The 27,483-nt window shown below is 46.1% G+C and overlaps 1 protein-coding gene across 10 annotated transcripts in view; it reads right to left on the bottom strand.

Annotated features, from left to right (window-relative positions):
* Window positions 1-261: 261 nt before the first annotated feature.
* LOC138099702 (excitatory amino acid transporter 4-like) overlaps window positions 262-27,483 on the bottom strand; it is a 38,795-nt gene continuing 11,573 nt past the window's right edge. For 4 of the 10 annotated variants that reach the window (XM_068997124.1, XM_068997120.1, XM_068997121.1 and 1 more), the window contains 10 exons: window positions 24,398-24,514; window positions 14,339-14,596; window positions 13,374-13,511; window positions 12,357-12,561; window positions 11,456-11,498; window positions 10,543-10,883; window positions 8,139-8,372; window positions 6,905-7,099; window positions 6,343-6,477; window positions 3,879-4,904 (listed from right to left, as the gene is read on the bottom strand). In XM_068997124.1, coding sequence (XP_068853225.1) covers window positions 4,706-4,904; window positions 6,343-6,477; window positions 6,905-7,099; window positions 8,139-8,372; window positions 10,543-10,883; window positions 11,456-11,498; window positions 12,357-12,561; window positions 13,374-13,511; window positions 14,339-14,552 — 1,704 coding nt within the window. In that variant the 5' untranslated portion in view covers window positions 14,553-14,596; window positions 24,398-24,514 and the 3' untranslated portion in view covers window positions 3,879-4,705. Of the gene's footprint in view, window positions 1,923-2,600; window positions 2,631-3,801; window positions 4,905-6,342; window positions 6,478-6,904; window positions 7,100-8,138; window positions 8,373-10,505; window positions 10,884-11,455; window positions 11,499-12,356; window positions 12,562-13,373; window positions 13,512-14,338; window positions 14,597-24,397; window positions 24,515-27,483 lie in introns of those variants that run through there. The other 6 variants (XM_068997128.1, XM_068997127.1, XM_068997129.1 and 3 more) reach the window with 6 other exon arrangements.

Below are 27,483 nucleotides of genomic sequence, written 5' to 3'. Positions count from 1 at the left end.
GTGCCTATGTGCTGTCTGCTGCAGATGAAGCAAACCTCATGTAGCTTTGTCAGTTTATGGACATATGCCAAAGATGGCATCAAAGAAGAAGCTTTAGGGAAAGGCCTTGTCAAAATCTGAGATTAGTATTTGACCCATGAGGTAGGCACACAGAGATAAGAAAGTATGATACATCATGCGAAAAGTAATGTCTGACTTTGGAAGGTCACAGTCCTGAGGAAAAATAATAGAAAAAACATAATGGAAAAGTATTGTGGAAAAAATTCCCTTTATTTTTCAAATATGGAAACTATCTGTATTAACACTGAAAATCACAGCATGAAGAAAAAGCCATCAGGAATTAACAGAGTCAAATTGCCCAAATGCCATGAACACACTGTACAGTACTGATTTCCAGTTCTTCTTTGGGCAGAACAGGAGGACATACAATTTCAGGTGAGTTTTCATGGGCAGCTCTGACTCCTCGAACAATGTGCATGTATCACATACATGAAGTGACGTGTGGCCTAACTGAAAACCCATATTCTTCCCAGATTTTTCTCTCTCCAAATTAGTATTGAAGAGATGTGTCCTAATCCAAGAACTCCTTGTGTATTTATGCATAGAGATAGCTCTCTGTTTCATCCCCTTTGTAATCATTAGGAAGAGATCTGTTTGCAAATAGGAGAAACTTAGAAAGTTTCTGCAAGTAGAAGCAGCAGGACTGCAGTAAAGACTGCATAAGCTCCCAAATATCTGGTAATTTTAAAAGACAATGGAAAAATTTTAAAATACCTTTCAATTATCCAGTTTTGAAGGCTGAGTTGGCACAAGGTCAGCACTGGATTTGGAAGGAGTGCAAACACTTTAGTATTCTTGACTGAGCTCTGAAAGCTTGCCCCTTGCAGACAGATGCAGTGGGGATGGGGGTCTTTGGGATGTGTACAGACAAGGACAGTGGAGAATTTTCTCTATACATTGAGAAGTTCTCATTTCATCACCAGCAGGTACAAGTCAAAATTGGCATGCATTGAGCTCCTTTCTGGGAAATCTGTCTTTGGAAGACTCATTTCTGGAATGGAGTAGATCAGCCTCAGTTTTTTGTTTTAAGGATGGGGTTAAATGAGTAAATCAAGGTGGGCACCAAAATGAAATATGCAGCTTTATACACAGTGAGACTGTAATATTGGCTTTCCTTCTTGGATTAGTAACAAAAAATTTGACTGTGTATACATATGCTTGCACACATGCACTCCTTTAATATATATGTGCATATATATATATGTAAATATATGCAAATATCTGACAATACTTTGATGTTCAGGTACTGTAAACAGATAATCCCAATCATAATCTGGTTAACGATATGGGTAAACATCAGAGCTAAAAGCTATCAAGTGAATTCTGAAATTCCCAAAGGAAGACTGGTTTGCATTGTTGGAAAATGAGGCCTCTACTTGTTTGTGCTCTGTTAATCTTGTGTGGAAAGCAGGAAATCACAAATGGCAAGGCTGGGTGTGTACTGCTTTGTGGGAACATCTGCAAACATGTGGATGCAATGGGGTATAAAGAGTCCCTTTTGTGATATGTGGACATGTCTGCTAACAGCAACTGAAAACAGGTTAGACTCCTGCTGACTTTAATAAAAGTATCATTAGGATCCTTCCAGATAGCTTTTAGAAATGATTGGGCTGGAAAGACCCTTTGCAGTATCTCTAAGCCAGAAAGCACGTGCATATATTATAAAGCCAGAAGGGACCCTTATGACCATCTAGTATGACATTCTGTGTAACCCAAGCCATAGGACTTCCCAGAATTAATTCCCATTTGAGCTAGAATCCAATCCAGCAATCTTCTGATTCATCCTTCAGTTTGCCCTTTTTATACAGGAAGTCTCTTCAGGATTAGAATTCAATGTTTTCTTGAAAAGTTGGACAAGTAGTCTGGAAAAAAACAGAAAAAGAAAGAAAACCAAGAAGCAGTTCAATATGGACAAATTGAAATTACTATACTTCAATAATAATAATCAACTGCACAAACACAGGCTGGGAAATTGCTTGATAGGCAGAAGTTCTGCTTAAAATGATGTAGTAATTATCATGTATTACCACTGGAGTAGGGTCAATGCTATCATGCTGTTGTTAAAAAATAAAGCACTTCATTGGGTTCTATAAGCAGGTCTGTTCTTTATGAAGGTTTAGACTCATGTCAGCTGAGCGGTGTTATTGATAAGCTAGTGCTGTCTTAGCTCACTGTAGATACAAGCTAACGCAGTGTATCTTAAAACTCTTTGATTAAGATCCAGTCCTTAGATAGAGCCATCTCATCAAAGTAAGAGTCTAACCTCACTAAGAGTTAGGATAAGATGAACAGACTTGAGTTTGCTGTATGTATGCGTCAGGGACAGTTATCCTGATCAGCCGATGCACAGCATGCTAACAACCATGGTAACATGAGTACAACGTCTAAATCTTAATGTACAGGAAATATTCTTTCCTCAGTGCTCAGTAATAATAAATCTTCAGTTGGATTGTTGTGTCAAATTTTAGTCATTCCACTTCAAGAAAGATGTGGAATAGCAAGGAGAAAGTCCAGAAGAGAGGAACATGAATGATTATTACCTGTGAGGGTATATACGGGATCTGTTTAGTCTAGAAAGGAGAAGAGCAGACATTATAAAGTATTCAAACAAGATTATAAAAGTGCTACAAAGAGGAGGACAATAATTTGTTATCCAGCTCACTTGCCTCCTGCTAGAGTAGATCTCTTGTCAAAATAAGCAACCTGCCTTCCACAGTCAGCAAACAACTTGCTGCCTTACAGTCTGGAGCCAGCCACTGCTAAACAGAACTACCACACACTTCTAGTTACCCTGTTCTGCTACCAGTCTTACGTGAAAGAGAGGCATTTGTGCATTTATCTCAGGTTCCCAATAATATGTCCAGCCCATAAAAAAAGAATACTCTGCCTACAAGATGTGGAATGTGGCAGCATCAATATATAACTCTGCAGTTTCTGAACAACTAAAAAGAGCTTCAGGATCTGGCTTTGAACGTCTCAAGAAATGTGTTTGAGGAAGCTTTGTTAGTGCTGGGGAGGGCAGCATGGTGTGCAGTTGTGATTGGCAAAGTCAGGTCCAGCAATGCTTCTGAGGTCTTCCTTCCATCATGTGCATCTCTGAGTGCATGGCTGTGGTTAGGGATGAAAAACATCAGTGTGTAAAGCCAGGGTAGAGGGGTGTCAGTGACATAGTGGGTTGCGAATAATGAGCAGACCTCAAGTGAAAGCTGCCCAGTTTAGATAGTTCTTTGGTGGATCAGGAGGCTGCTCACTCCTGTTCCTGCTCTTAGCCATTGTCAAAAGCAGGACAGCTACACTGCAGCAGCCCCAACACTGTGGATCATTAACATCTTCCTGGCTGAGTATGGACATTCATTTTCTGGATGTTCATTTCTGGATGTTATGGAGCAAGTCCTAGTAGTCCTGTTCACTGGTGTGAGAGATACCAGCTGTATTCCTGGCCATGCCAAGGAAGGGGGAGAGAGCATGGATGAAGCATGTCCCTACTTCTATCTTTAGCCTCTGAGATGTTATGGATGTAATTTGGGCTTATGTCCAAGTGCGTTAAACAGAAGCTGAATTCCATTTGGTAGGAACTGAAAAATATATCCTGAATTTTTAACTTTGGGGTCTGGCAAACTTGTGCAAGCGCTAAGAAGTGGTTTGGCTCTGCCTATAAAAGATAAGGAGCTGTAGAAAGACAGAGGTATTTGAAAGCACATTCTGGAGCAATGTGACTGAGGGGAAGTCACTTCTGAAAATAGGCACAGATGAGCACAGGAACCATTTGTGATGAGGAGTGAAACTGTTTCCTGAGCAAATCTGGCATGGCAGGGAGTCATTCCTGGCATGTATGTACCACTTGGCTCATGTGGGCAAATTGTTCTAAACTTTGTGTTTCCCCTCCTGGTTTCAGCAGGAGGAGAAGAGCTTGCTAAAGAGAAATGAAGTTAACTGGGTTTTGGCAGAGCTTGGTGGAGGGAAGAGCTGTTTCAAGACTGAATAATGGATATAATAATTTTTTTAGCTGTTTGCTTCTTTGACAATCCTTTAGGATTTTCCACTAATGAGAAACCTGTTGACCCCTACTGGTGCTACCGGCCATCTGTCCCTGTTGTATGATCCCACATTCCTTCAGGAGGTGGGTGACTCTAGTATCTGCAGCCAGACAGGTTGCCAGAGGAGCTCTCAGGAAGCATCAAGTGCATATCTGTGCAAACACCAGGACTGTGAGCAAGGAGGTCAATGCTAAAAGCTTGTTTGGGTGAAGGTACTAACCAAGTGAAGACTTTGCAGCTGTATCTTGCAGGACAGAGCTATGGCAACATTTTGGTACCAGTCCACAGATGGTGGTGTTCCCGACTCACCTGGCTACTTCAGAAATAAAGGAGCTCCTAGTCCAGCTCCTTCACTGAGTCTTCTTTACTCAGTGTCTAACTATTGGGCCTCATAAAAATGACTAAATCAGGCTTTCTTTGCAGTTTAATTTTCTCCTCTTTAATGCCAGTCAGAGAGAAATGAGGGAGAAACAGGATTAGGGAAGACTGCATATGGCAGAGGCAATAGAAAAGTGAATGTCTTGCACAGTGGGTCTTTGTCCTCCACTCTGGACTTCTGTTTCAAGTTTTGGCTTTTACAGCATTAATCTCTGCTCTGCTGCCCGATTTCACAGTGCTGTCTCCCTCCTGGAGTGCCTGTGGGTGTCATTCTGTGGGCAAACCAGGTGAGAGAGCTGTTGTTTCTCCTCTATCCCAGAATTACCAAGTTCGCAGTCTTGCGCATCCAGCTCATGCCGGGAGAGATGCTCCACAATGCCAGCCCCCAGAGAATCCCCCAGGACATTGGTAGTTGTTCTAAGGCGGTCCCTGAAAAATCAGAGAGAAAAACAAAATATAGTTTCATAGTAACAGCTAAGGGGGTGAAGACTATTTCAAGAAACATCTTCAGTGAAACTTTTCCTACACTCTAAGAGTCACTCAACACTCAACTTCAACATTGACAGGAAAATGACTCCCAGAGAGCCTTCCTTGACTGACATACTTGAGCTCAAGCTTCACATTCATTCCTGTTTTATTGCATTCCCAATTTCTTACTGAAAAGTTTTGGACTTGACACAAATCAAGAGGAAGGTTGCTCTGTTTCTATGTGGACACTGTCCTTTCCAAAGGCCTTGCTGCAGACTCAGATGGCCTCACCACATCTGTTTCACTTAAGTGGCATTTGGTTTTACAAAAAGTGTTGAAATTCTGGTGCAAACCTATGACAGCGCTGCTGTGGACTCAGATTTCCTCAGCATGAACAGCATGTGCTAAGACGAGGCACCCGATTCTTTGTGCAAAACAGCATATCTAAAAGACCCTTTGCAATGAGATATTCTCCACAACTACAACAGTATGTCAGAGCTGTTGAAGCTGTCACCAGTCCAGCGCCCCATCAGGTCCTTCAGTGGTAACAACTGAAGTTACCACTGTTTCAATCAGTGGCATCTGATTGAAATAATCTACTCTTGAGTAAGCACAAGAAGTAACTTGGCATATTAGGAGGCAGGGCTCTTCCCAGCCAAGGCTGTTCTTATGCACAATCCACAGGAGAAGTGGAGGTGTTGGGCAAAACTGTTTCCAACTGGTCAGCCATGGCTGGGAGCAGATTTTGGTTGCTTTGGCTACAAACCAGCAATACAAGATACAGAAGAACAGAGGAAACATTGACAGTGTATCCATCTGTCAGGATTTTGGTGTTTGAGAAGACAGAGAGGTGGGACTGTGCACAAATGCATTCTTCAGTCTGGTTCCTAAGAGCACTCCTATAAAATCACTGGTCCCAAGTGATTTTATTTAAAAAGGAAAGAAAGCTGACATGTAGCAGTGTGGCTGAGTAGCTGCACCCATCTAAACACTCTTCAACTTTGTACAGCCCAGTCTCATCCCTCTTTCAGTGTTTGGTAACCCAGAACTATCATTCTGTAGTGTGGATTTGCTTATTATTGGCACAACCTTTCCCTATGACTCTGCAGATAATTTCTGGGTTCATTTAAAGATAAAGTGAATGGAGGACATTCTGTTTGGTCACCAGGCTGATCAGCAAGCAACCTCTGATCCCTTGGGTCACTGAAGCACATGGCGAAAATTCCAGCATGGGCAGAGAGGGCTACTGTGCGAAGGTCTGATGGATAGAGGCATGTTTTAAGCTTAATGGTACAGGCTACTGAGCCTGCTTTTAGCAGAGACATTGGGAATACAGGTGAGGTCTGTAAGCACTGGCAGGAGTGCACAGCAGTCCATGCCTGCTGAGCAAGGAACTTACAGAAACCAGTCCACAGCGATGATCAGTGTAATATCTTCAGTAGGCAGCCCCACTGATGTCAACACTATAACCATTGTCACCAGTCCTGCCTGGGGAATACCTGCGGCTCCAATGCTGGCTGCTGTGGCAGTGATGCTGGAGGGAACAGGAAAGCAGAGCTATCAGCAAAGGGAAGAAAAGAGGTGGTCGCATTTGCAGAAATGTCAGGAAGTAGCTCAAACTCATCATCGTCTTGGCAGCCTTTCTGCCCTGGTCACCAAGAAGGATTGTGGCACATGGGACATCAACACAATGCCAGGCTGCCCCTGCCAGACACCCCCTCATAACAGACTGCACACCACAGCTTTTCCTAAGACCTGGACATGCAAAAGGGCTCAAGTGGAGCCTCAAAGACATGGTGTCCATATGTGCTTTGACACCTGGAGCTGTAGTACAACCCTTCTTTCCCATACTTTTGCATACTAATTGCATCTTCTGAGCAAAAGAGGAACCTGCTCACACCTCAGATAAGCCAACAAAACTGAAACCCTTTCTGTAGTCCCAAAACTCTTTCAAAAGTCACCTTATTGTGATGATTTGCCCAAAGTCAAGTTCATAGTTGTTGACTTGTGCAATGAAGATGGCTGCAAGGGCCTCGTACAGAGCAGTGCCGTCCATGTTAATTGTGGCTCCCACAGGCAGTACAAACCTCGTGATGCGCCTGTCCACACCATTGTTTTCTTCCAGGCACCTGAAGGTTATGGGCAGAGTTGCTGAGCTGAAACAAATACAAAACCACATGAATTGCATGTATGCTGACTTTGTAAGAAGGGCTAAGCCTCTGCCTGGTTTATGACCTTACCCACCTGCTTTTTCACCCTGCCATGTGAGCCAGAGGCCAGAAGCTGCTAGGATAAAGAACAGTCTAAACAAGGCTTCCTCAGATATGATGCAAGCTGCAGTTGCACATTCAGACATGGCTTTCCTCAGGGGGTTGGGACAGGGGCTGTATAACCCTGAGGCTGATGATGCCAGTATAACACCAAAAGAAGGAGGATTCAGGGTACGCAAGAACTCAAGACCAGAACTCCTTTTTCTGCTATTAAAAAAGCTTGAGCTCTTTCTCACCCCTCTCAGTCCATAAGACAAGAATGACATGTTTGAGAATATATCTGGCAGAGAAAGCAAAGAACTGTTTCTGAAAGAGAACACGAACAGAAAAAAATGCTATGTGTTTTGGTATGAGAATGTATGTGGAAGAGCCTGCTATGTGCTTGCCAGGAAACAAATATAACAAGAAGCATAGCACTCAGTGAAACAACAGTTACCTACCATCCCTTGCTTTGGCTGTGTGACATAGCAGTGTGAGTCATTGAACATACCAGTGTTGATGCCTTTGCCCATGTCTCTGGGAGGTTTAATGACAGCTGCATATAGTCTATGTGCCTGGGAGAGAGAGATGTGAAAATGTGTGCAAATACATGTGTGTGAGAGGTATGTGCATGTGGAATAATGCTGTGATTCAGAAGGATTTGACATTTGTCCTGAGTTCAGCATTTCAGTGGTAAGCAAAATCACCCTTGTGTTTGGTCAGGAGGAATATGGGCCATTCAGTGATGGTCAGAGCTGGTCATGTGACTAGGGCTCCTGAGCAGGCCAGTGGGAACCTTCCCACTCCCAAATGAGTTTGGCTGGTCCACTGCAAAAAGCCACTAGTGCTAGAAATGGTGAGACCACAGTGCTGCATTGAGAGCAATGAAGTGCTGAGGTGCAGTATCTACATCAACCCCAACCCCACTCCTACACAGCCATCGTACCTGGAGGAGGTGCCCAGGGCTGTGATGAGAGCCTGCAGGAGCCCTGCAATGAATGCCCAGGGGTTTCGGTGAGTGACGATGAAGTAGAGCAGGGGCAGGATGCAAAGGGCGTGAATGAGGAGTCCAACGATGACAGTGAGCGTGTACATCCCCAGCTGGCCTCCCATCACTGCGAGGTCATCCATCTCCAGGATTTTGCCCGCAATTAAAAACATGATCCCAACTGGAGCATACCTGTGACAGAAATACAAGGCCGATGTTCAGGACTGGCTCCCACACTTTCACACCAGCTTTAACGCATGCTGTCTGGATAAATCCTCATAAGCTAGCGTACCATAAGTGCTCATTGAGCCTAATCACTGGATGATACTGCTGGTTTCTTTTCTAGAAACCTGGAGAGAGCTGGGACTTGTTCATCCCATGGTCAAAAATCAGCTCTTGGTGCACGCCTGGGGACCACAGCACTCTCTTGTGCACGCAGCTTGGGCACTGGTGGTTTCCTCCTCCTTTTGGGTTTTTTACATTTCTACAATACTCCTTGTAGAATTGATGAGGAAGGTTATGTAGAGAAACCTTCGGAGTCCCTTCCTTTCCTAACAGAGCTTGGGCTGAGAATGTGTTTTTTTTTCCCCTGAGAGGCACAGGAAAGTACAGGAGGAACAGGGAATCAGGGAGTAAAAGCAAGAGTGTCCTATAGGCTCTGGGATATCAGCCTTGCTGTCTTCAGATGCTCACATTTAAGGAATATGAACATCTAGGGATTCCAGACCTGGTGTAACAAGGACTGGGCACACCAACACCTGTAAAAGCAGCCATGGCTTGTCTAAAACCCCATTTTGAGGTACTCTGCTATCTTTTCCATTCCTTGTGTCTTTTTTCCCCCCCTCCATAACAATGCAGCTGACAAGCAGCAGTGAGACTCCACAGAAAAGACATAAGACAGATATGGAGAGAATCATGGGCACTAATATAATAACCGGACCAAAGAAAATTCCAGCTCCATGGCCACACCTCTCAGGGCTGGGCCTCCGCAGCTCAAGAGCTCACATGCAACTCATGCACAAGGCACAGAGGTCCACATGCCAAACTCCAGCTTAGCCTGGGAGGTTTGGAAAAGTTTCAGGAAAGGATTTAATAAATATTTCATTTCCTCTGACCTTCCTATTAGAACACATCCTTGGCTGCAGCCAGTGACCAGATCTTCCCAGGAAAAACAAGCTCCTGGGAGATGGTCTGCAGATTGTGGCTACAGGAAGGCATGCACAGGCAGTCTCCCAAGTGTAACCAGTGTTCTATACTAAACACCCTGCCTTCCTTCATCTAAAGGGAGGTTTAAGGAGGGGTGTCGAAGGTCTCTGGAGTAGTGCGCAGGTCTACTTGTTCCACTGTGCTCATGCTCTCCCTTCTGTGCCCTCAGGCAAGTCTTACCTCTTCTTAGGAAAGCAAAGCCCCAAGTTCTGGTTCAGACATGGAGTAAAAGGGGCGTGGGGCTTCCCAACATCTGCTATGAGCTCAGAGATATTCTTTCCCTTTGTGCCTTTTTCTGTAAGGCCTGTCCTGCTGTGCTCAGGATTTTGCTCTGAGATACAAGACTATGACTTACAAGGAAAGAAAGCTGGAGTGATCCAAACTGGGAGAGGGTGTCGGGCTGACAGATTTCTTCCCTGTCAGACATTTGCGTGTATTTTTCCAGACCTGCATCTGTCCTCTTTTGCAGTACCTGACAAAACTTTGACCCCTAACTGGGTAAAAAGCTTAAAATAACAAGATTTGGTAAAATTCTGTCTTCTAGATTAAACTTGTCTCAGCAATACCTTGTTTGTCTGGATCATGTGTCATAGGCAGCCTTACACAGAGAGCAGTGAGCAGCTGAGCTCCAGAGGCATCAGGATCTGGGAGACCTCAAACTGAAAGGCAGTAACTTTGAGCTGATCCTCTCAACCCAGCTCAGCTGTCAGAGCTATTGCATTACTGCATACAGCTGCCACCCTGAAAGCAGGAAGGTAGCAAGGGGTTACTGGGATTCATAGCTAAGTCAGACTCCTGGAACACAGCTGGAAGGAAAGCTTTTGGTGAGAAAGCCTCACACCCTACTCCTGTTGGTAAGGCTAAGAGATCTTCCACTCCAGCTCTCTGGTCTTCCAAGGATGTTTCCAGAAACCTCAAGAAAAGCAAGTCCTGGTGTACCTGATATTTCTAGGGTAAAAACAAAAAGAACAGGAAATGAAATGTGAACAAATATCCCATCCAGACTTTTCCCTCCAGCTTGATGGAGCCAAAGTAGAGCTGTGCCAATCTGCTTTTCCTGTCTTGTGCATGAAATCCTTAAAGCTACCCCACTTCTCATCATGTCAATGGAAACTGCACCTGCAGACCTCCTGCTCCAACCGGCCGTGCTCCTCACCAGATGATAATGGCCACCAGCCTCATGATGGCTTCGTTGAGGCAGTTAAAGAACTCCCGCAGGGCCCGTCCCTTCTGCTTCATGCTGCCGATCACCAAACCGAAGCACATGGAGAACACTACCAGCCCCAGCGCGTTCACCCCATTGGCTGAGCCCGGGATGGGAATGACTTCTTCAAAGGTCAGCACCTCGGAGATGGTTCCCAGGGCATGAGTGACGTTCTCCATGATGCTGGTGAAATTCTCAGGCACAGGGATCTGAGTGGTTGTCACACCTGCTGTGACATTGCTGCTGTGGAGGATGGTTCTGGTGAAGACCCTGGTGCTGTACTGCGTCTTGTACTGAAAAGACACAGATTATCAGATGCACCTACAGGTCCTAGATCAGTTGCTCAGGACACATGCTAGGCTCTTACATCCCTTCTTAAAGAAAAGACAGTACTGCAAGTTGCTGTTGACCTGTGTGGGAAACTTGCTTTGCCTGTTCTTAAGGTCCCCAGTGTAGTGCTTTCATCAGAAAGTTCAGAAAGTTCATAGAGGGGGAGGTCAAAAGCATCTCATGTTGCTAGGACTGAGATATTCTGGCTTCTCTGAGAACCCTTTGTGCTGCTTCTAAGGGCACTAGCACTGCAGAAGAGACAGCTTCTTGGAGACTCTGCTCCATATCACTGCCAGTCCAAGCCTGCTACCTGAGATCATGCAAACCCTTCCTGCCTCTGTGGGATGGGATGGAGGTTGAAGCTCCCATCTACAGACAGTTTGAAAAGCTTGCATGGGGGATGCTATAATACAGACTAACATCTGCAGTGCTTCCTGTAGCAGTCAGACCTGGGGAATAAAGTACTATTCCATCCCTCAGAGAAGTAGATAGGACCATGGTCGAGGGCACAGGGCACAAAGATGAGATTTCATACCTGTTTGAAGCAGGCTTCTACCAGGTTGGGCGGGAACATATTCCTGCAGTAGATAAAACATGGAAAGAGTTATTGTCCTGTTGAACTAGGAAGAAAACATGGGCTTCCTGGCCAACTTCTTTGTCCTGGGGCAGTGTCTGAGGTCACAGCTTTCACAATGTCCACTCAAGCCCTTTTGATCTGACTGACAGAAGAAGGGAATACACTGATGTGGACCCAGCACCTCTTGCATCTTGTCAGACTCCTGCTGCATGTTTTCAGACTCCAGAAGTTTATTCAGGTATGTGGAAAGAGATGACACACATACCGCCCTCGTATGTAGTTACGTTGTAAAATCATCAGCAAACCCAGCCAAACCTTGAAACAATATATTACAACTCTTTAATACACTGCCTTGCTCTCAGTCTCACCTCTACAGCTGTCATTTGAGCTCTCGGTTATCCTGTACCTCACAAACATGCCTTTATACCACTTGAGATGGTACAGCTTTGCAATTCACTGAGAAAGGTCACAGCAAGGGAAGAAGAGGCAATGCCTTGGGAACCACTTCCTTGATTTCCTTTGGTCATTGAAGATGGATATTTGGAGTAGCCTTTGCTGGGTGAATTTCTGAAAGGTAGGTAGCCACTGGTAGTTTTCATTACTTGTTTTGTTGAGCACACCTTGACCTTTACATTAACACCTCTGGAGAAGGGCTGGACTCCGGGCCAAGCACTCAGTCTCAGAGTGACAAAGCTAGTTCACTAGACTAGGCTAGAAGTAGTAGGCTTGCCAAGACTCAGCCATTAACCTCTTTCCCTAAGATTAAATGCCTAAAGCTGTGAAACTTCAAAAGGACACTCCATGGAGGAATGTTATCTCATTGATACGGTCTCAACATGAGACCATCTTGTTCACCTACCTCACCAAATCCATGAAGGCATCTGTGGTCTGCACCTGCTCAATTCTGCCTTCCCGGTGAAGTTTGTCCTTAGATCCTTTTCCTGGGTGTATGATGATCACCATGAAGATGCCGATGAAGACAGCTATGATTGTGGTTACCATGTAGTAGATGATAGCCCGCATGCCCATCTTCCCTGAGACTCTGCTATCCAGTGAGGCCATTCCTGGGGTGTCACATAGAGAGACAAGGTGAGGAAGCCTATCGTCTTAGAGAGAAAGGGAAAGCTTGAGGAAGATTCAAAGGGTGCAAGGTACATGCATGAGTTGGACAGGGAGCTAGGGTCTCTAGGAAGCACAGCCTACAAGGGACAGAATTTGGAGTTCCAAGATGATGTTGATATGGAAGAATGTGGCTTGTGGTCATGAAGAAGCATAGCATTGGTGGATCTTAGGCCACATTTGGAAATGTAGCAATTTTCTTTTAAACCTCTCAGAAGGGAAATAATCCCCTCCTAGTACATTGGGCCTTTCAGTCCCTGATGGTGGGATGTTTCCGCAGGTGGAACACCTTGCAGTCCCTTCTGCTGTCTGAAAGCTTGGCTGTCTGTCATGTCTTCCTTGAGGATCTGGGTGAAACAAGCCCTCTAGCTGGTGATCAACTTCAACCCTTTTGGACTGACATAAATTAACCTTCTCTAGGCTGGAGGAAACCTGAAGTTGATTTGGGGAACAAACTTGCAGACATTTGAGGTTATGTAGGATTAAATCCTTGTTAATGCTGAAGTGCTGGGCATTGGAACCACAGCATTGTGTTCTCCCCAGTCTTCTGAGAAAGCACAAGGTCTTCTGCTTCTCTGTGCTACTACTGAGCCAGCAGGGGTCTCAGTGTGGATCATGTTCACTATGGCTCTAGGTTTGGGCTTGTCACTACTAGCCAGGCTAATCCAAGCACCTCCAGCTGGGTCACGAAGAGGTACCCGAACAACAGCTTTGCTGCCCATTGTCTTGGCTGAAAGCAGCAGAAAGCACTTCTCACCTGTAATCAAGCTAGAGACAATGAGAGGAAGAACCAGCATCTGCAGCATACGCATCAGCAGCTCGCCAGGGAAGGAGAAATACTTGATCTGGCGATAGGTCAGCTGGTAGGGCCGGAGGGAGAAGGCCAGGATAATCCCTGTGGATCAGCAAGGGATGAGAATGGAAGTGTGTCAGTGTGAGCCAGTGGTCTGTCCCTCAGTCCTACAGTGCAGCTTTTCTCTTTCTCATCTACTCCCAGCTCCTCCTCTTCCCAAAGGAACAAATGCTCATTTTCTAAAAGGCTGTGATCCAGTTTTTACTGTATGCTCTCTCTCCCTCTGACATATTTATGTGCACAGGAGCCTTGTGAGAAACCACAGGTCTCCTTGTTCCCTGTCTCTTGCTCTTCTAGGGTCTGTTCCCAAGAAGCTCATGAATACAAAATGCTGTGATGAGAGATATGATCTCCCAGACTAAAATAAGTGTGGCTACACAGTTCAGATTCTCTGTCTACCCACCTCTTAAAGCTGAGTTCAGCCAGTTAGAGACATATAGCCTGGATCAAAAGCTAGGACCAACCTGCTATGTGCTAAGCAGATTTGGTGTGCATTGTATCACAGCCATTTGCAGCAGTTCTGGTCCTGTCAGGCTAAAGCTGTGGGAGGAATCAGAAAAGTCCTTGTGCCTACAGCTGCACTCACAAGATCCCTCTGAAGAAATCTGGATGATTTGTACAAGAATTGGTTGAGTTGGACCATCAAACTCTTTCTGTTGAAGACTGTTTCTATACTGCAGCCAGAAAGGATCAACAAGGACTCCCTCCCACATACACACTCTCTGTGGGGCCTCTTGTTCTTGCACACAAAAGTACTCATGATGTGGCAGCACTTTGAGCTGTCATCCCATAAAATAAAATCTTTGTAAAATAAACAAACATTTCCCCATATTTATAAATGGTGCCTGGTGTTGCCACCAGCTCCGTACCTAGTAGGACCGCAGCAATGGTGAAGAGGACAAAGGCATTTCTCCTGAAGAAGCTTTTAGCACTCTCAGCAGTGATGCTGTGCATCCGCTTCTTGGCCCGCGCCGCCCGCTTCTGCACAGCCTGCCGGAACCGCTGCACCCGGCTGTCGGCGTGGAGCCGCTTGGCTGCATCCTCATTGAGGAACAGGCTGTTGACGTGGCTCTGCTCGCTCATGGTCAGCACAGCTGCTCAGTCCTCCAGGCACAGCTCTGCCTACCCTGGCCAGGGAGAAGGACAGGCAGGAAAGCATAAGCTGTGGCACATCTTGCCTTTGTCTTTAGGTCATTTCCCTGGGGCCTGCTTAGGAAGGTTTATTTAAAGTTGATTAATGAGCTCCTCTGACCATCTACATGGAGCAGACCTTGGGGAAGGCTATCTAAAGGACTGCCAGGGTCTTGTCACTACTGCTTTGGTGCCTCTAGAGAAGCTCTGGCCTCTACAGCACCCAACCTGCACTGAGGAGTGGCTTATGTTGGCCTGGGCAGCCAGAAAGGGCTCCACAGCCACCCAGGCTCGTTCTCAGGAGTTTGAGCACTTTGGAACGGAATTTATTTTTCTCACCTGCAATAAACCCCTTTCCCATATACAAACTCTTCCAAACAAAGCCAAGCAGCAAACAACATTTCTGACATACCTCCAAGGTGGACAGGTCCCTACCACAACAACTTTCCCCATGACAGTGAGTGGCGCTGGCTGTTTCTATAGAAAGGAACATTACCCCCTTGCTTTCCATGGAGCCTGAGGATAACACTTTATTTACTGACTTTCCTTTGAAACACAACAGGAGTTTCAAGTAGTATCTCTTTTCAAACTCCACTGATGGGATTAACCTGATGTTCTGCCTTCATAAATTCAGTTCATTAGACTGAAATCAAACCTACTCCAAAGATATAAATAAAGAACAAATGCTGCTCTATTACCAATTGGCTGCAAGACCTGGACAGTCTACTGTACTTTTTTACTGTTATTTCCATATTCCTCAGAAAAAAAGAACAAGGGAGCTACACAGGCAAACCAGTCTCTAGAGTGCTAGAAGGCACCAGCCACCCAACAGTTCTCATAATGAGGAAGATTATTGCCTGACTATGCAGGTGCCATTTTCCTTCTGTTGCTGTGCCTTGATAGAAGGAAGGTCTGAAAATGATTCTTGTTCCCAAGAGTTTGCAAAGATAATACAATTCTAAATGAAACCAAAGAAGAAAAAAGTCACCTTAGCACATCAGCAAGTGCTGGAAGACCTTCTTTGGTGTTGCAAGTCAAATTAAGAGCTAGTCCATTTGTAATCCTAAATTTAAATCAAAGAAACCCTCACAAATGAGACTATATTCTCTATAAATTACACACCTAGTATCTTCCATCTGGATCCAGATAAATGCCTATCATGAACTGAAGACATTGCCTTAAAGAGGAGCTGCTTCGTGGTACAAGATTGCAAGGTCATGTGCATGGAAGCTGGAGAAAAACCTCCTTTCTGAGAGAAGGTATGTTTGTATAGATGCTAATGCCTTCATGAAGTTCAGAACAGGAGAGACACGCCTGAGGTGGCCCAGCCAAGTCACCCTAAGCCCTCCCAAAGCTGAGCTGTGCAAAGGCCACTGGCAAACGTGATGGTTATTTGCTGCAGAAACCTTGCAGTGCTGCTGTGGTCACCCCAGCTTTTGGATCAGCAAACAGCATTCCATGGATTTTGATCCATTCATTCCAGCTTGATTCCATTCCTTACTATACCACCCCACTTTTATCTGCTGATGGAGACAATACACACCAGACTGTGTGAAAACTTTGCCTTTCTTCCTTCTTCTCACTGCCAGTCCTGCTTTTCACAGCTACACATGAGAAAAAGAAATTGCAAGATTCTTTCAGTATATTGAGATTGTGCCTCCTGAACCTGACAGTAGGTTTAGAAACTTAATTCAATCCCCTTGTGCCCCACAATAAACTTGTATCATTTATAGCCTTCCAGATATAAAGTTGAACAAATAACCCAGAACAGGTGACACAGGAACACACCCAGCTGGTTTGAATGTCTCCAGAGGGAGACTCCATGACCTGCCTGAGCAGCTGTTCCAGTCCTCTGCCACCCTCAATGTAAAGAAGTGCTACCTCACGTTGAAGTGGAACTTTTTGTGGTTTCGTTTCAGGCCATTACTCCTTGTCCTGTTGCTTGGGCATTCAAACGCTTCCTAATGTCCAGTCTGATCCTCCCCTGGCACGACTTTGGACCATTCCCAGTTGTGCTGTCCTTGGATCCCAGAGAGAACAGTCTAGCACCTCCCTCTCCACACTCCCTCCTCAGGAAGCTGCAGAAAGCAATGCTTCTCAACCTCCATTTCTCTGAAGGGAAAGCCCAGAGTCCTCAGCTGCTCCTTGTAGGACATGCCTTCCAGCTCTTCACAAGAAGGTTCACCCTCCATTCCCTCCTCTGGACATGTCTGAGGACCTTCACATCCTTCTTCAATGTTGGAGCCCAGCCCTGCACACAGTGCTCCATGTGAGGCTGCAGCAATGCTGACTGCTATGGGATAATCCCCTCTCTGGACCTGCTGGTCATGCTGTATGTGATGTCTCCAGCATGCAATTTGCCCTCTCAGCTGCCTGGGCACACTGCTCACTCCTCTTGAGCCCGCTGCCAATCTGCACCCCCAGGTCCCCCTCTGCTTGTCAGCCACTCCTCTCCCAGTTTAGACTTGCATCCAGTGTTACTCCCTCTCAGCCACAGAAAACAGCACTTGGACTACTTCCATTTCATGCCTGAGATAGCCCAATGCTCCAATCCATCAAAATTTTTCTTTGAGGCCTCTTGTTCCTCAAGAAAGTCAACAGCACCTCCCAATTTGGTATTGTCAGCAAGCTTGCTAATGGGATATTCAATTCCTGCATCTGGATCATGGATCAAAATACTGAACAGTACCAGCGCCAGGGTTAAGCCCCAAGGACACCACCAGTGACTGCTCACCAGCCAGACACAGCCCCATTCACTACAACCATTCAAGCCCTGCCATCCAGTGGGCTCTTCACACTGCACACCATCACCTCACTGCTCCCACAGCTGGACAGCTGTCCAGAAGGATGCTGTGAGAGACAGTATCAAAAGCCTCACTAAAAGCCAGGAAAACTGGATGCGCCACCTTCCCTTTGTCAACTTGGGATGTGACCTCAACCTAGAAGGAAATCAAACTGGCTAAAGAGAATTTTTCCTCTGTGAACCTGTGTTGAAGACTGCATTATTCCTCAAATGCTTTTCAGTAGTATTCAGTAGGATCTTCTCCATAATTTTTCTAGAAACTGATGTTAGACTCACAGATCTGTAGTTCTTTGTGTCTTCCCTCACACCTTTCTTGTGGATTAGAATAGCATTGGCTTGCTTCCAAGTCAGCAGGGATGCCATGAGGCTTCCTACAGTAGAACAGATTACCACCTGAGGCAATCACTTCCAAAAGGAGAACCATCAGAGAAAGTTTCAAACCCCAGACACTTTTTTTCTTACTCCCAAAGCACTCACTCTTCATCAAACGATCCAGCACACATTGGTAATGTGAAGTGCTGCCTTACTTTGATGTGGAAAGCTCCAAACTGTTCAGTGAAGAGAAAAGTCACATTGATGGCTCTGAAATCACCCACGACAGACTTTCTACACACAAACCAGACTTCTCATTTGCTCTGGTGACCTGAGGAGACCCATGTTGAGTAGGGAAATGTGGGCTCCCCCTCCTCCAAACCTTGCCTTTCTTAGAGCTGGACCATACCACAGCAATGGCAGAAATTCCTGTACAGAGAAGGTAAGAGCAGAACCCACAGATATAAAGGGACTCACCCAATCTTTTCTCTAGATGTCTCTCCATCTACGTGCACTGGAAAATGTATTTTTGTCCAAAGAAAGTGAAATTTCTATCTTGATATGGGAAAGTACAGGATTAATCATTAGATCCCATGTTGCACCATGTGTTCAGCTACCTTCTTAGAGCAAAAGTTATTGCACAGAAGGAACTCACCAGCAGATCTTGCTCCTTTGATGTCCCCACCCTCTTGCTGACTTGCTCCCTTTTTCTATCTGCATATTTTGCAATAGAGCAGCCCCCTCCACAGCACATTCTCTCTGCGTCGCTGGTCTGGAATTGTGTACATATTCTCTCTTGCATCAGCTGGAAGTTCTCAGACTGCTGCACTAAATCACCAAAATTCTCTTGTCAATGGCTTGAATTTTCCTTTTTGTGAGGAAGAAGATGGCTTCGATCTCTCAGTGAAGGTTCTTCTATCCGTGGGTGCTTCACCAGTCTCCACTCTGCCAGAAACACTGAGATATTTGAGAGCATTTTTGGAGGTAGCTTCAAGGCTTGAGCAGGGAGCACAAGATATTTTGCAAGAAAGTTCAGTGTTGCAAAACTAATGCCTAGTTCCTGGCAGTGAGGTTTCACATAAACAGAGGAATTTTGGCTATTTTAGGGGTATCAGTCAGATGCTGGTGAAAGAGAAAAATGGGGAAGGAAGACTTCTGCACTACATTTTGTCCTGCTCTTTGCAGATTTTTCCATGATTATCTCCCCATCTATCCAAGGAGATTTCCAACATGAGGGGAGGAGTCCAATAGAGCTTAAGGACTTATAAAGAGCTAGAAAACAGGGAATCTCCAAATCAACTGAGATGCATCTGTTCCAACTTGAACCGGACATTAAAGAACATTTGTCCTCTTTATCTTTTGTCTGTGCTAAAGCAGCCAACATCAGAAAAGCTGGCACCACCCAATGTGTAGCATCTTCCCATGAGCACGTTTTAAAGACAAAAGATATTAAAATTCTGGTTGAAGGGAGGTTGGAGATAGCCGTGGCACACTTACAGTGCTGGAGAGCCAAATGTGGGAGCATCAGGGCAGGTTTGCTTCCCCTTCTCACAAATTGTATAATTTTGGCCCCACAAAGTTCTACAAAAGGTTAGAATCTGAGAGTAAAATATTGTACACAGCAGAAAAACTTCCTGAAATAGTATCTTGAATGTAATCTTTGACTACAGCCTCTGTAAAGACACACAGCCTCTCACATCTTTGTCCATGCTCCTCTCCCAGAGAAAAGACCAGCTTGTTTAAATGGAGAAGTAGGGAGAGCAGGGGAAGTAAAAAGCAATCTTCAAATGCATCTAGTTGAAGGAAAACCCACATCAATAAGGACACTATCTCAGTGTCAGATTAGTCAGGGTTTTTAACAAACTTCTGTCAATGATCATGTATGAAAGGGTTTTAAAGCAATGGATATGAAAGGGAATGAAAGGGGAGATCCCCTTTTCATCATCACTTGTGGTGCCAGGCCGCCAAAAGAGATTTCAGTTGTGAGGTCCAAAAAGAAAGTGTGCAGAGGGCTGAGCTGTCCATCTGCTCACAAGTGACAGGAAGAATGATCTGCTCTATACATAAATGAAAAGCACTAAACACAGAAAGAAAAACTCTTGATTCCAGCGACTCACAAAGAAGCTGGAAAGACCACAGACTGACAGAAAAAAGTACTAGGAATTATTTGGGAGACATTCGGGGACAAAGAAGAAAATACAGAGCATATTCCATCCCTGAGAGGATGAGTGGCAGCTGGGACAGAGTTAATTTTCCTCCTAGTGGTTGGTACAGTGCTGTGTTCAGAATTCAGGGTGAGAGTAATCTCAGACTCTGTCTTGTGATAAAGTGAAAGTGCCAAGACATGAATTGCACTTGTGGGAATGATACAGCTTTCACGTTGCAACATTAAATGCTTGAAACTGTTGAGATTTTTAATATTTGGAAACCCATATGCACATCTTCAATATTGCTACATCACAAGAACAGAAAAAAAAAGAAATTTCAAATTTCAAGTTGCTTGCTGAAGAAATTTTGCATTTAACTCAGATTCTAGGAAAGTTGTGTGAAAGTCTTCAATGACTTACTTTCTTTGTTGTGCAGGCTCAGCTTCAGAAAAAACCCAGCCAAGTTTGACTGTTATAAAGCTGTCATCACTGAAATGTTCCTGCACTCAGTTATTCGAACATCAAGAGGCAGGCTGTAAGTATTTAAAAGTTTTTTTTCATGTGCTGCAAAGTTTTGTACTGTCTATATTAAGACAGTTTGCATCCATGGGAGCCCACAAGCAAGCTCCTCCTGAGGCATGCACGTGTCAGGCTATCAGCAGAGGTGAAGGGCAGACTTTCCTCAGAAGTGCACAGGTCACGAATCCAGTCTGTCCACTGGGCAGGCAGGTAGACTCTCAGTCTACATGTTCCATGGTGCTGGGGTAGCCCTGCAGAGCCCCACAGGAGCGGTGCCAGTGTTGGCAAGAGCAGAGCCCAATGCTGCAGCAGTAGGGCTGCACCTGGCAGCAGGATCTGGGGGGAGCTGGAGGAGATAGGTTGCATCTGCATCTGCACATCTACACAGCTTGTAGATCTGCAGAGAGGGCACAGTTCCACATGGAAAACATCTCAAAAGAGGTCAGGGCAGTGGTGCTGGCCAGAGGAGATCAGTTCTGTGTAGCAGTGATGCACTGAGTTTCTGCCAGGGAGAATAGACAGTTCTGCTGCCTGCAGAGAAGCTGTTTGACTGGAACCGAAGGGGACAACTCTGTTTCACGTGAGCTGCTCATGCCTTAACACCCCTTCGTAACAAGAAGAGAAAATACACCTAGGGAAATAAATCTACTTCATGCCTATGTGCAGCTCTGCCCTCATTCCAGAGACATGCAGCAGCTCTGAGGTCACAGAGCAGCGAGTGTTCTGAGCATGGGGGTAAGCTGCAGAGAGCTCTGGCCTGGCTTTGTCCAGGTAATGGTCAGAATAAGGCTGTGGTGGATGAAGAGGAAATGTATCTGACTACTTTACATGGTCCAGACAAAACTCAACATCAAACCCCTAATAACAGTTTCTTAGGGCCTGCATCTGGTACATCACCCCTGGGACCACAGAACTCCCGGGACATCCCAGGTGGGACCAGCAGCAGAGTCCAGAAACTTTGCTGTGCTTGTGCCAGCAGGTTGAGAGAGGTGATCCCACCCCTCTGACTCAGCACTGGTGAGGCCACAGCTGGTGTGCTGTGTCCAGATCTGGGCTTCCCAGTATCCACACACTGAAGAGAGTCCACTGAAGGACTGCAGAGATGATGGAGGGACTGGGGCATCTCCCATGAGGAAAGACTGGGAGATCTGGGACTGCTCAGCCTGGAGGAGAGAAGGGGGGTGGGTCTCATCAACGTACACCTGTAGGGAGGGTGTGAAGAATCCAGTGCCAGACCTTTCTCAGTGTTGCACAGTGACCAGCTGAGAGGTGGCAGACATGAATTGAAGTACCAGGAAATTCTTCTTAAGCATAAAGAGAATCTTTGTCACTGCAAGACAGATTGAACACTGGGACAGGTTGCACAGAAGGGCTAGCGGGGGGTTCTCCATCCTTGGAGATATTCAAAAGCTGTCTGGACACAGTCCTGAGGAACCAACTGTGGCTGACTCTGCTTTGGGCAGGGGGATTGCACTAGATGATGTTCAGGGGTCCCTGCCAACCTCAGCAATGCTGTGAAATTCCTTCTCCTGATATGATATGAGACAAAGCTTTACGGAACTTCAGACAGCACTGACACATCCTGTCCATGGCAGTGTCCTGGAGCTGATTTACATTTATAATTAGCACGGGGACATGGTCGGTTCTCCACTCTTCTCACCCTCTGACCCCTGCACAGCACTTCTGCACCACACTGAAAGACAAACAAGAAAATGCTGCTTCATTGAAACAGCCAAGTGCCATTTGTGGCTGTTGGACAGATTGTGAGGAACCCAGGGATGTCTCAGTAGAGGGGGAGCCATCAGTCAAGTGCATCCACTGTGAGATACTTCTCTGGGAAAGGGGGAGGTCCTGACCACTGGCAGGACATGGCATTACAGAGTGCTCTTGCCATGGTGTGTGGGATTGGAGAAAGTAACAAAAATTTCAGATGAAGACTGTGTCTGCTTTCTAGCCCTGTGCTGTGCTCTCTCATGAGGCAGAGCACAGTAGTTATCCCATGCTTGCTTCCTCTGCCTTCATACAGCATGCTGGCGCAGCTTTCTGATTGCTAACGTGTCCAAGAGATATCAGCCAATGATCAAATAACCTGCCCCAAGGGAGGCAACAATCTGCACGGCCAGCACAGCAGAGGAGAGCTCCATTCTTCAGAGGGTTCAGGCTCTTGGCTGGGACAGGCCCAGTTGTCAGTACACAGAACAAATAGATGGGAGACAACGACTGAAATGGGGCTGCTTTACACCATTGTCCCACTATTGCTAATGTCTGTGTAGAAGAACACAAAAGGGATTAATCTAATTAGCCAGTTTTACTCCTGGGACTGGCAGAAGTCAGCCAAATTAGAAATGCCCATCGCAAACCCTCTCCCAGGTTTACCAGCCTCCAGGGGCTGGTGGAAGAGAGGCACTATAATCCCAAGACAGCAGTGTTTGGTACAGCATGTACCATCACACCCTGCCACAGGCACCGCACGTGGCACTCGGTCAAGCCATGCTGCTAAAGGGATGACACTGGAAAAGCATGTCAGGTGTCCCCCTCAATGATGGCTGCTCCAGGCTCCCTCTTCCCTTTGCTAATGCAAGTCCCTTTTTAGTTTTCATTGCTGAAAGCTGGTCAGACTGTGAAATAATCAGCACTTGGAGCCCACTGTTTCTCTTGTCTCCAAGGAAACTCTGCTTTATGTTCAAAATCAAAACCAGAATTTTCAGTCAGGGAAGTCTCTGCAGGTAGCAGCAAGGAAGCACCCTAAGTGGGAGAAGAAGGAGAAATCTCTGCAGAAGGAGAGGTTTTGGAAAGAGCTGTGCAGAGTTAGGCAGATATGGAAGGGCAAGGCAGGGGGTCACTGAAAAAGCTGTGCCAGTCTTTCCGCGGTGGACTTCTGGTGCTGGGTCACCAAGGGAGAGGAGTTAAATAGCCCATCCTCACACGGTGGGAGGGGAGGCTCAGTACTTGCAAGAAAGGGACATGTCACTCTGCTCAGTGGTCTGAAAGTTGCTGCCAGCAGCTCTCAAGTTCTACTTGCTTTCGGGCAGACCATGGGCACTCCAGAGTGGGAAGCTACAGTCCCCCCATTGCCAGCTTACTAAAACAGGTGCTTTGTGGGGATTGTCTTTGCAAGGATGGCAAAGGAGGAGTAAATGTCTCCACTCCCACCTGACTTCCCCCCATCAGTAGCTCAGTGCCTGTGATCAGGAGCATTAAGTCCAGCCACTGTGCTATTGGCTGGGCTTTTTTTTCACTCCTGAGGGCCAGGATCTCTATCTTCACAGGGTTCGTAGAACCCCCCTTGGCTGCAGGCATCCTCACCCCTCATACTATTAGATCCTTTGCAGCCTGGCCCATTGCTTGTCCTTGGGAAGGGAAGTACAAGCTGAAAGCAGAGCAGCCAAAGAGCCTAGGTTGAAAATTTCCATTCACAAGCCCAACTCAGCCATCTTTGCATTGCTATAGCAGCCCCTGGAAGGGCTTTCTGCTCAGTAGGGCATCTGTGGTTTTTGATACCAAAATGTCAGCCAGCCCCCTCCCAGACAACTCCCACCACAACAGTGGGCCCAGGAGGAGAACAGATCTGCTCAAGGCCTAGCCACTGACCCATCTCTGTGAGAGAGCACCAACTAAAGGGAGAGGAATCGCAATAGGCAGTAATTTCAGCCCAGATGAGCTCTACAATGACAAAGTGATCACCAACTGAGCAGTGGGTCTGGGGCCTAAGTCCAATACTGGAAGGACAAGTGCCACTCTCTGCAATGCTCCCTACTCATGCCAGCTTACTTACCACCTCCTGTGGTAAGGTTGTCTTGCTCAAGCTCCTCACCAGGCATTTGACCCCAGCCCAGGACACAGAGTCCCACTTTTAGAGCACCCTCCACTGGGCAGACCCCTGTCCTAAAGCAGATGAGAGCTATCCTTGCCGCTCTCTCATGCACATGCCCAAGGAAATCTCCTGCCCTGCTTCAGCCCCTGGTACTGGCACCACTCTTATTCATGCATCCGGATTCACAGACAAAACCACTCACCTGGAACCAGTGCAGGCTGTCAAGCAGAGAGGGCAGTGAGTTGATTTCGTCTTGGGGGATTATTCTGAGTTGTTTTGTTCTTTAATTCTTTCAAAGGCAGGAAGCAGGATTTTCTCCCTAGAAAGGTTCAGTGTTAGCAGAGAGCTCTGAGCAGTACCTCCTGAGAGAGGAAAGGAAGACTGTAATATGCTCAGGATACATGGCAGAAAGGGGTGGGGGAGTGGCATGTAGGAGGAGACAGAAAAAATCTTTGATGATTGCACCAGACCAGAGCACAGAAAGCACCTGTCACCAGGAGGTTGCATAGAGCCCTTACTGGGTTTCACAGTACCAGTGGGTTTGCACTTCTGCCTCCTCACACAAGCTTCAAGAAGAGTTAGCAGTAACAGACAGCAGGGCAGCTGTTAAATGAGAGTCAGATCTCATCCCCGTTCCACTCCTGCCCCTTACAAGGGTTCCTTCCACAGGGGAGGCTGCATGCATAAATCAATCCAGCAGCAACAGCTGAGTGCTGGACAGGCAGGTCCTTCACAGGTCCAATCTGTGTGCACAGGACCTCTGAGGTCCAGACAACCCCTGTGGTTTATCCAGATCAGCCTTAGGGGATAGACATGTGTCTGTGCCTCAGCCAGACTGCTGCAGTTTCCCTTCGATGTATTAGGCACATCATAAAGAGGAACCAGTTCACTGAGCGTGCAAAGGAAATACACTAGCTGTACAGGCTGTCAGGGAGACAGGTTCTGATTTCAAGGAAGCAGGCGAAACTTCCACTGCTGACTGATTTCTTAAATATTGATTCCTCATGCAGTTTCTTAGATAAAAGTCCCACATTTCAAATTTTTGATCAATGCACTATGTCAAAACCACAAGTCAGGTTGCAGATGTGAGTACCACACAGCCCATGCTGGCCTCTGAATGTGGCAGAGTGAAAAATTATATTCAAAAATCAAGCACTGAAGTTACAACAGCACCTCTGTTTCTAGCCCTACCAGATACATGACTCACAATGGACATATCATGAAATGATATAATTTTAATGAAAGTAGCCTTCTCCTTAATTCAGGTGGCCCCAGAGTAGGGTTGTGCTCTGTGCTCTGGCTTTGGCATACCAAGGCTGATATGTTGTGTCTTCAGCGGGAGCTTGTGACAGAGTTTGAACTCATCCAGGAGTAGGTCAAAGCCAAAGTGTCATGCTCATTTGACAGAGGACCTTGGAAATTAAATCCCCCCAAATCCTGTGTCTCCATCGGCTCTGTAGGAAGAGAAGAACTGGACCTCTTCAGCCCAGGTTACAGAGAGCAATTCCCAGCACCAACTGGCTTTTTCAGACATTGATCATAGAATTGTTTAGGTTTGAAAACAACTTCAAAATTATTGAGTGCAACCATAAATCAGGATGGTAATTTGATGGGACTTCACTCAATGAACCATTTGGAGTCTGGGCTCTTGACTATCTCTGCCATTCTCCCTTGTTGCTTCACACAAGCCATCGCTGCGTCAGGAGACAAGGACACACTTTCTGAACCAAATAAATTGCTTGGTCTTCACGCTATTCCATGGCTCAAGTGGCACTAATGGCCCTAATCTTCCTATTGAAGGTTCAACAACATCTCAGGTCATGCAAGTGTCAACTGGACATTGGAAATCCAAGTACTGTACCCTGCAAAGTTTCAGTCATCTTTCCAGCAAAACACATATTGGAATGGGCTACACAAGAAAATATTTTTATTCCAAAATTAATGTTTCTGGGTTTGGGGAAAAGGTGTGCTCTGCCTGTACCACGCATCAAAACCCTCCTGCAGAAATGTGGCTGAGAGCCAGTCCAGCCACAGAGGTAAAGGGAGACAGATTGTGGCAGCCCAATCTGGTACATGGCTGATCTTCTTTCCTGCTTCTGCTGGTTCACAACATCGGCCATTGCTGGAGCAGTCCCAGAGAAAGGACATCTCCTATTCCTCATGCCCCTACTTCTTGCATAGCTTGGCCAGAAGCTGGTCTTGCAGAAGGGCCCTTGAGAGCACTGCTGGCTACTGCTGGGGGCTGATGACCTCTACCAGAGCACTCCTGACCTGGACAAATGCGCTTCTGGTGCTACCCAGAGAGTGGCAGAGCACCCCTCAAATGCTGCTCTATTCCCCAGTTGCACCTCAGGCAGCAGTGAATGGTTGTCCTTTTCACCTCCTATGCCTGAAGTTCGGCTTGGCTCCTAGAATCTGTGCTAATTCCTACCCTGGTTTTTAATCCCCTGGTTAGCAGCCATAGGCCTTTACAAGCCATAAACTTGCAGTGACAAGTCCCTTAAACCTTGTCCTTTGGCAACTTTTTCTATATTTCGACTTGTACCTGGCAAATTCCAGACAACTTTGAGTTATTAAATAGGACACAAAGCAGCAGCCTGAAGCTATGGAGGAGGTGAAGAGCTCTGCTCCCTCAGGATGGAGCTGCCTGATGCCCAGACAGTCTTTCCAGGGTAGGGCAATCCTTGGGGAACAAGCCCCATGGTCAGCTAAATCCCCCAAGTCTCTCCTTGTTCTATGAGTGCCAGGTACACTTGATCATCCACATCAAACAGAGGCCACATGATACTCTATGTTTTCAACAATGGCTAAAAAGGAAACTCACAATGTCAGCTTGTGAGAGGCAACAAGAAAAGACATGACAACTGCACCTCGTCATGGAATCACCTTACAGAGGGTGTTCTGATGCTATCCTTGCACAGCTGCTTGAAGATAAAGGAAGGACTTGATGGGAAACAGCCTGGAACAGCTTTCCAAAATCAGCTCCCTGGAAATTTCCTCCACAAAACACCTTTCAAAATGATTTATGCTAATTCCACAAGTACACTAAAAATGTTACATAGGGACAGGGCACTTTGTTTTGCACCCATTCCGTCTTTAAATGCATCCTCAGTATGTATTGATGCCTTTTTCTCTAGTCCTAGAAATATGAGCCAGACACAGTTGGGGTGATAAAAAGGGGTACCTTTATATTAGAATCCTTAGATGCACAGTCCGTTGGGTGGAAAATGCCGAAGATGCTTGCCCCGTGTGACACGTGTACAATTTTTATAGATTTTGCAAATTGAA

Source organism: Aphelocoma coerulescens, chromosome 28 (assembly GCF_041296385.1).
Source record: "Aphelocoma coerulescens isolate FSJ_1873_10779 chromosome 28, UR_Acoe_1.0, whole genome shotgun sequence".
Taxonomy (NCBI): Eukaryota; Metazoa; Chordata; class Aves; order Passeriformes; family Corvidae; genus Aphelocoma; species Aphelocoma coerulescens.
Note: the sequence above shows the minus strand (reverse complement) of the source record. Positions and strands in the feature narration are given on the sequence as shown.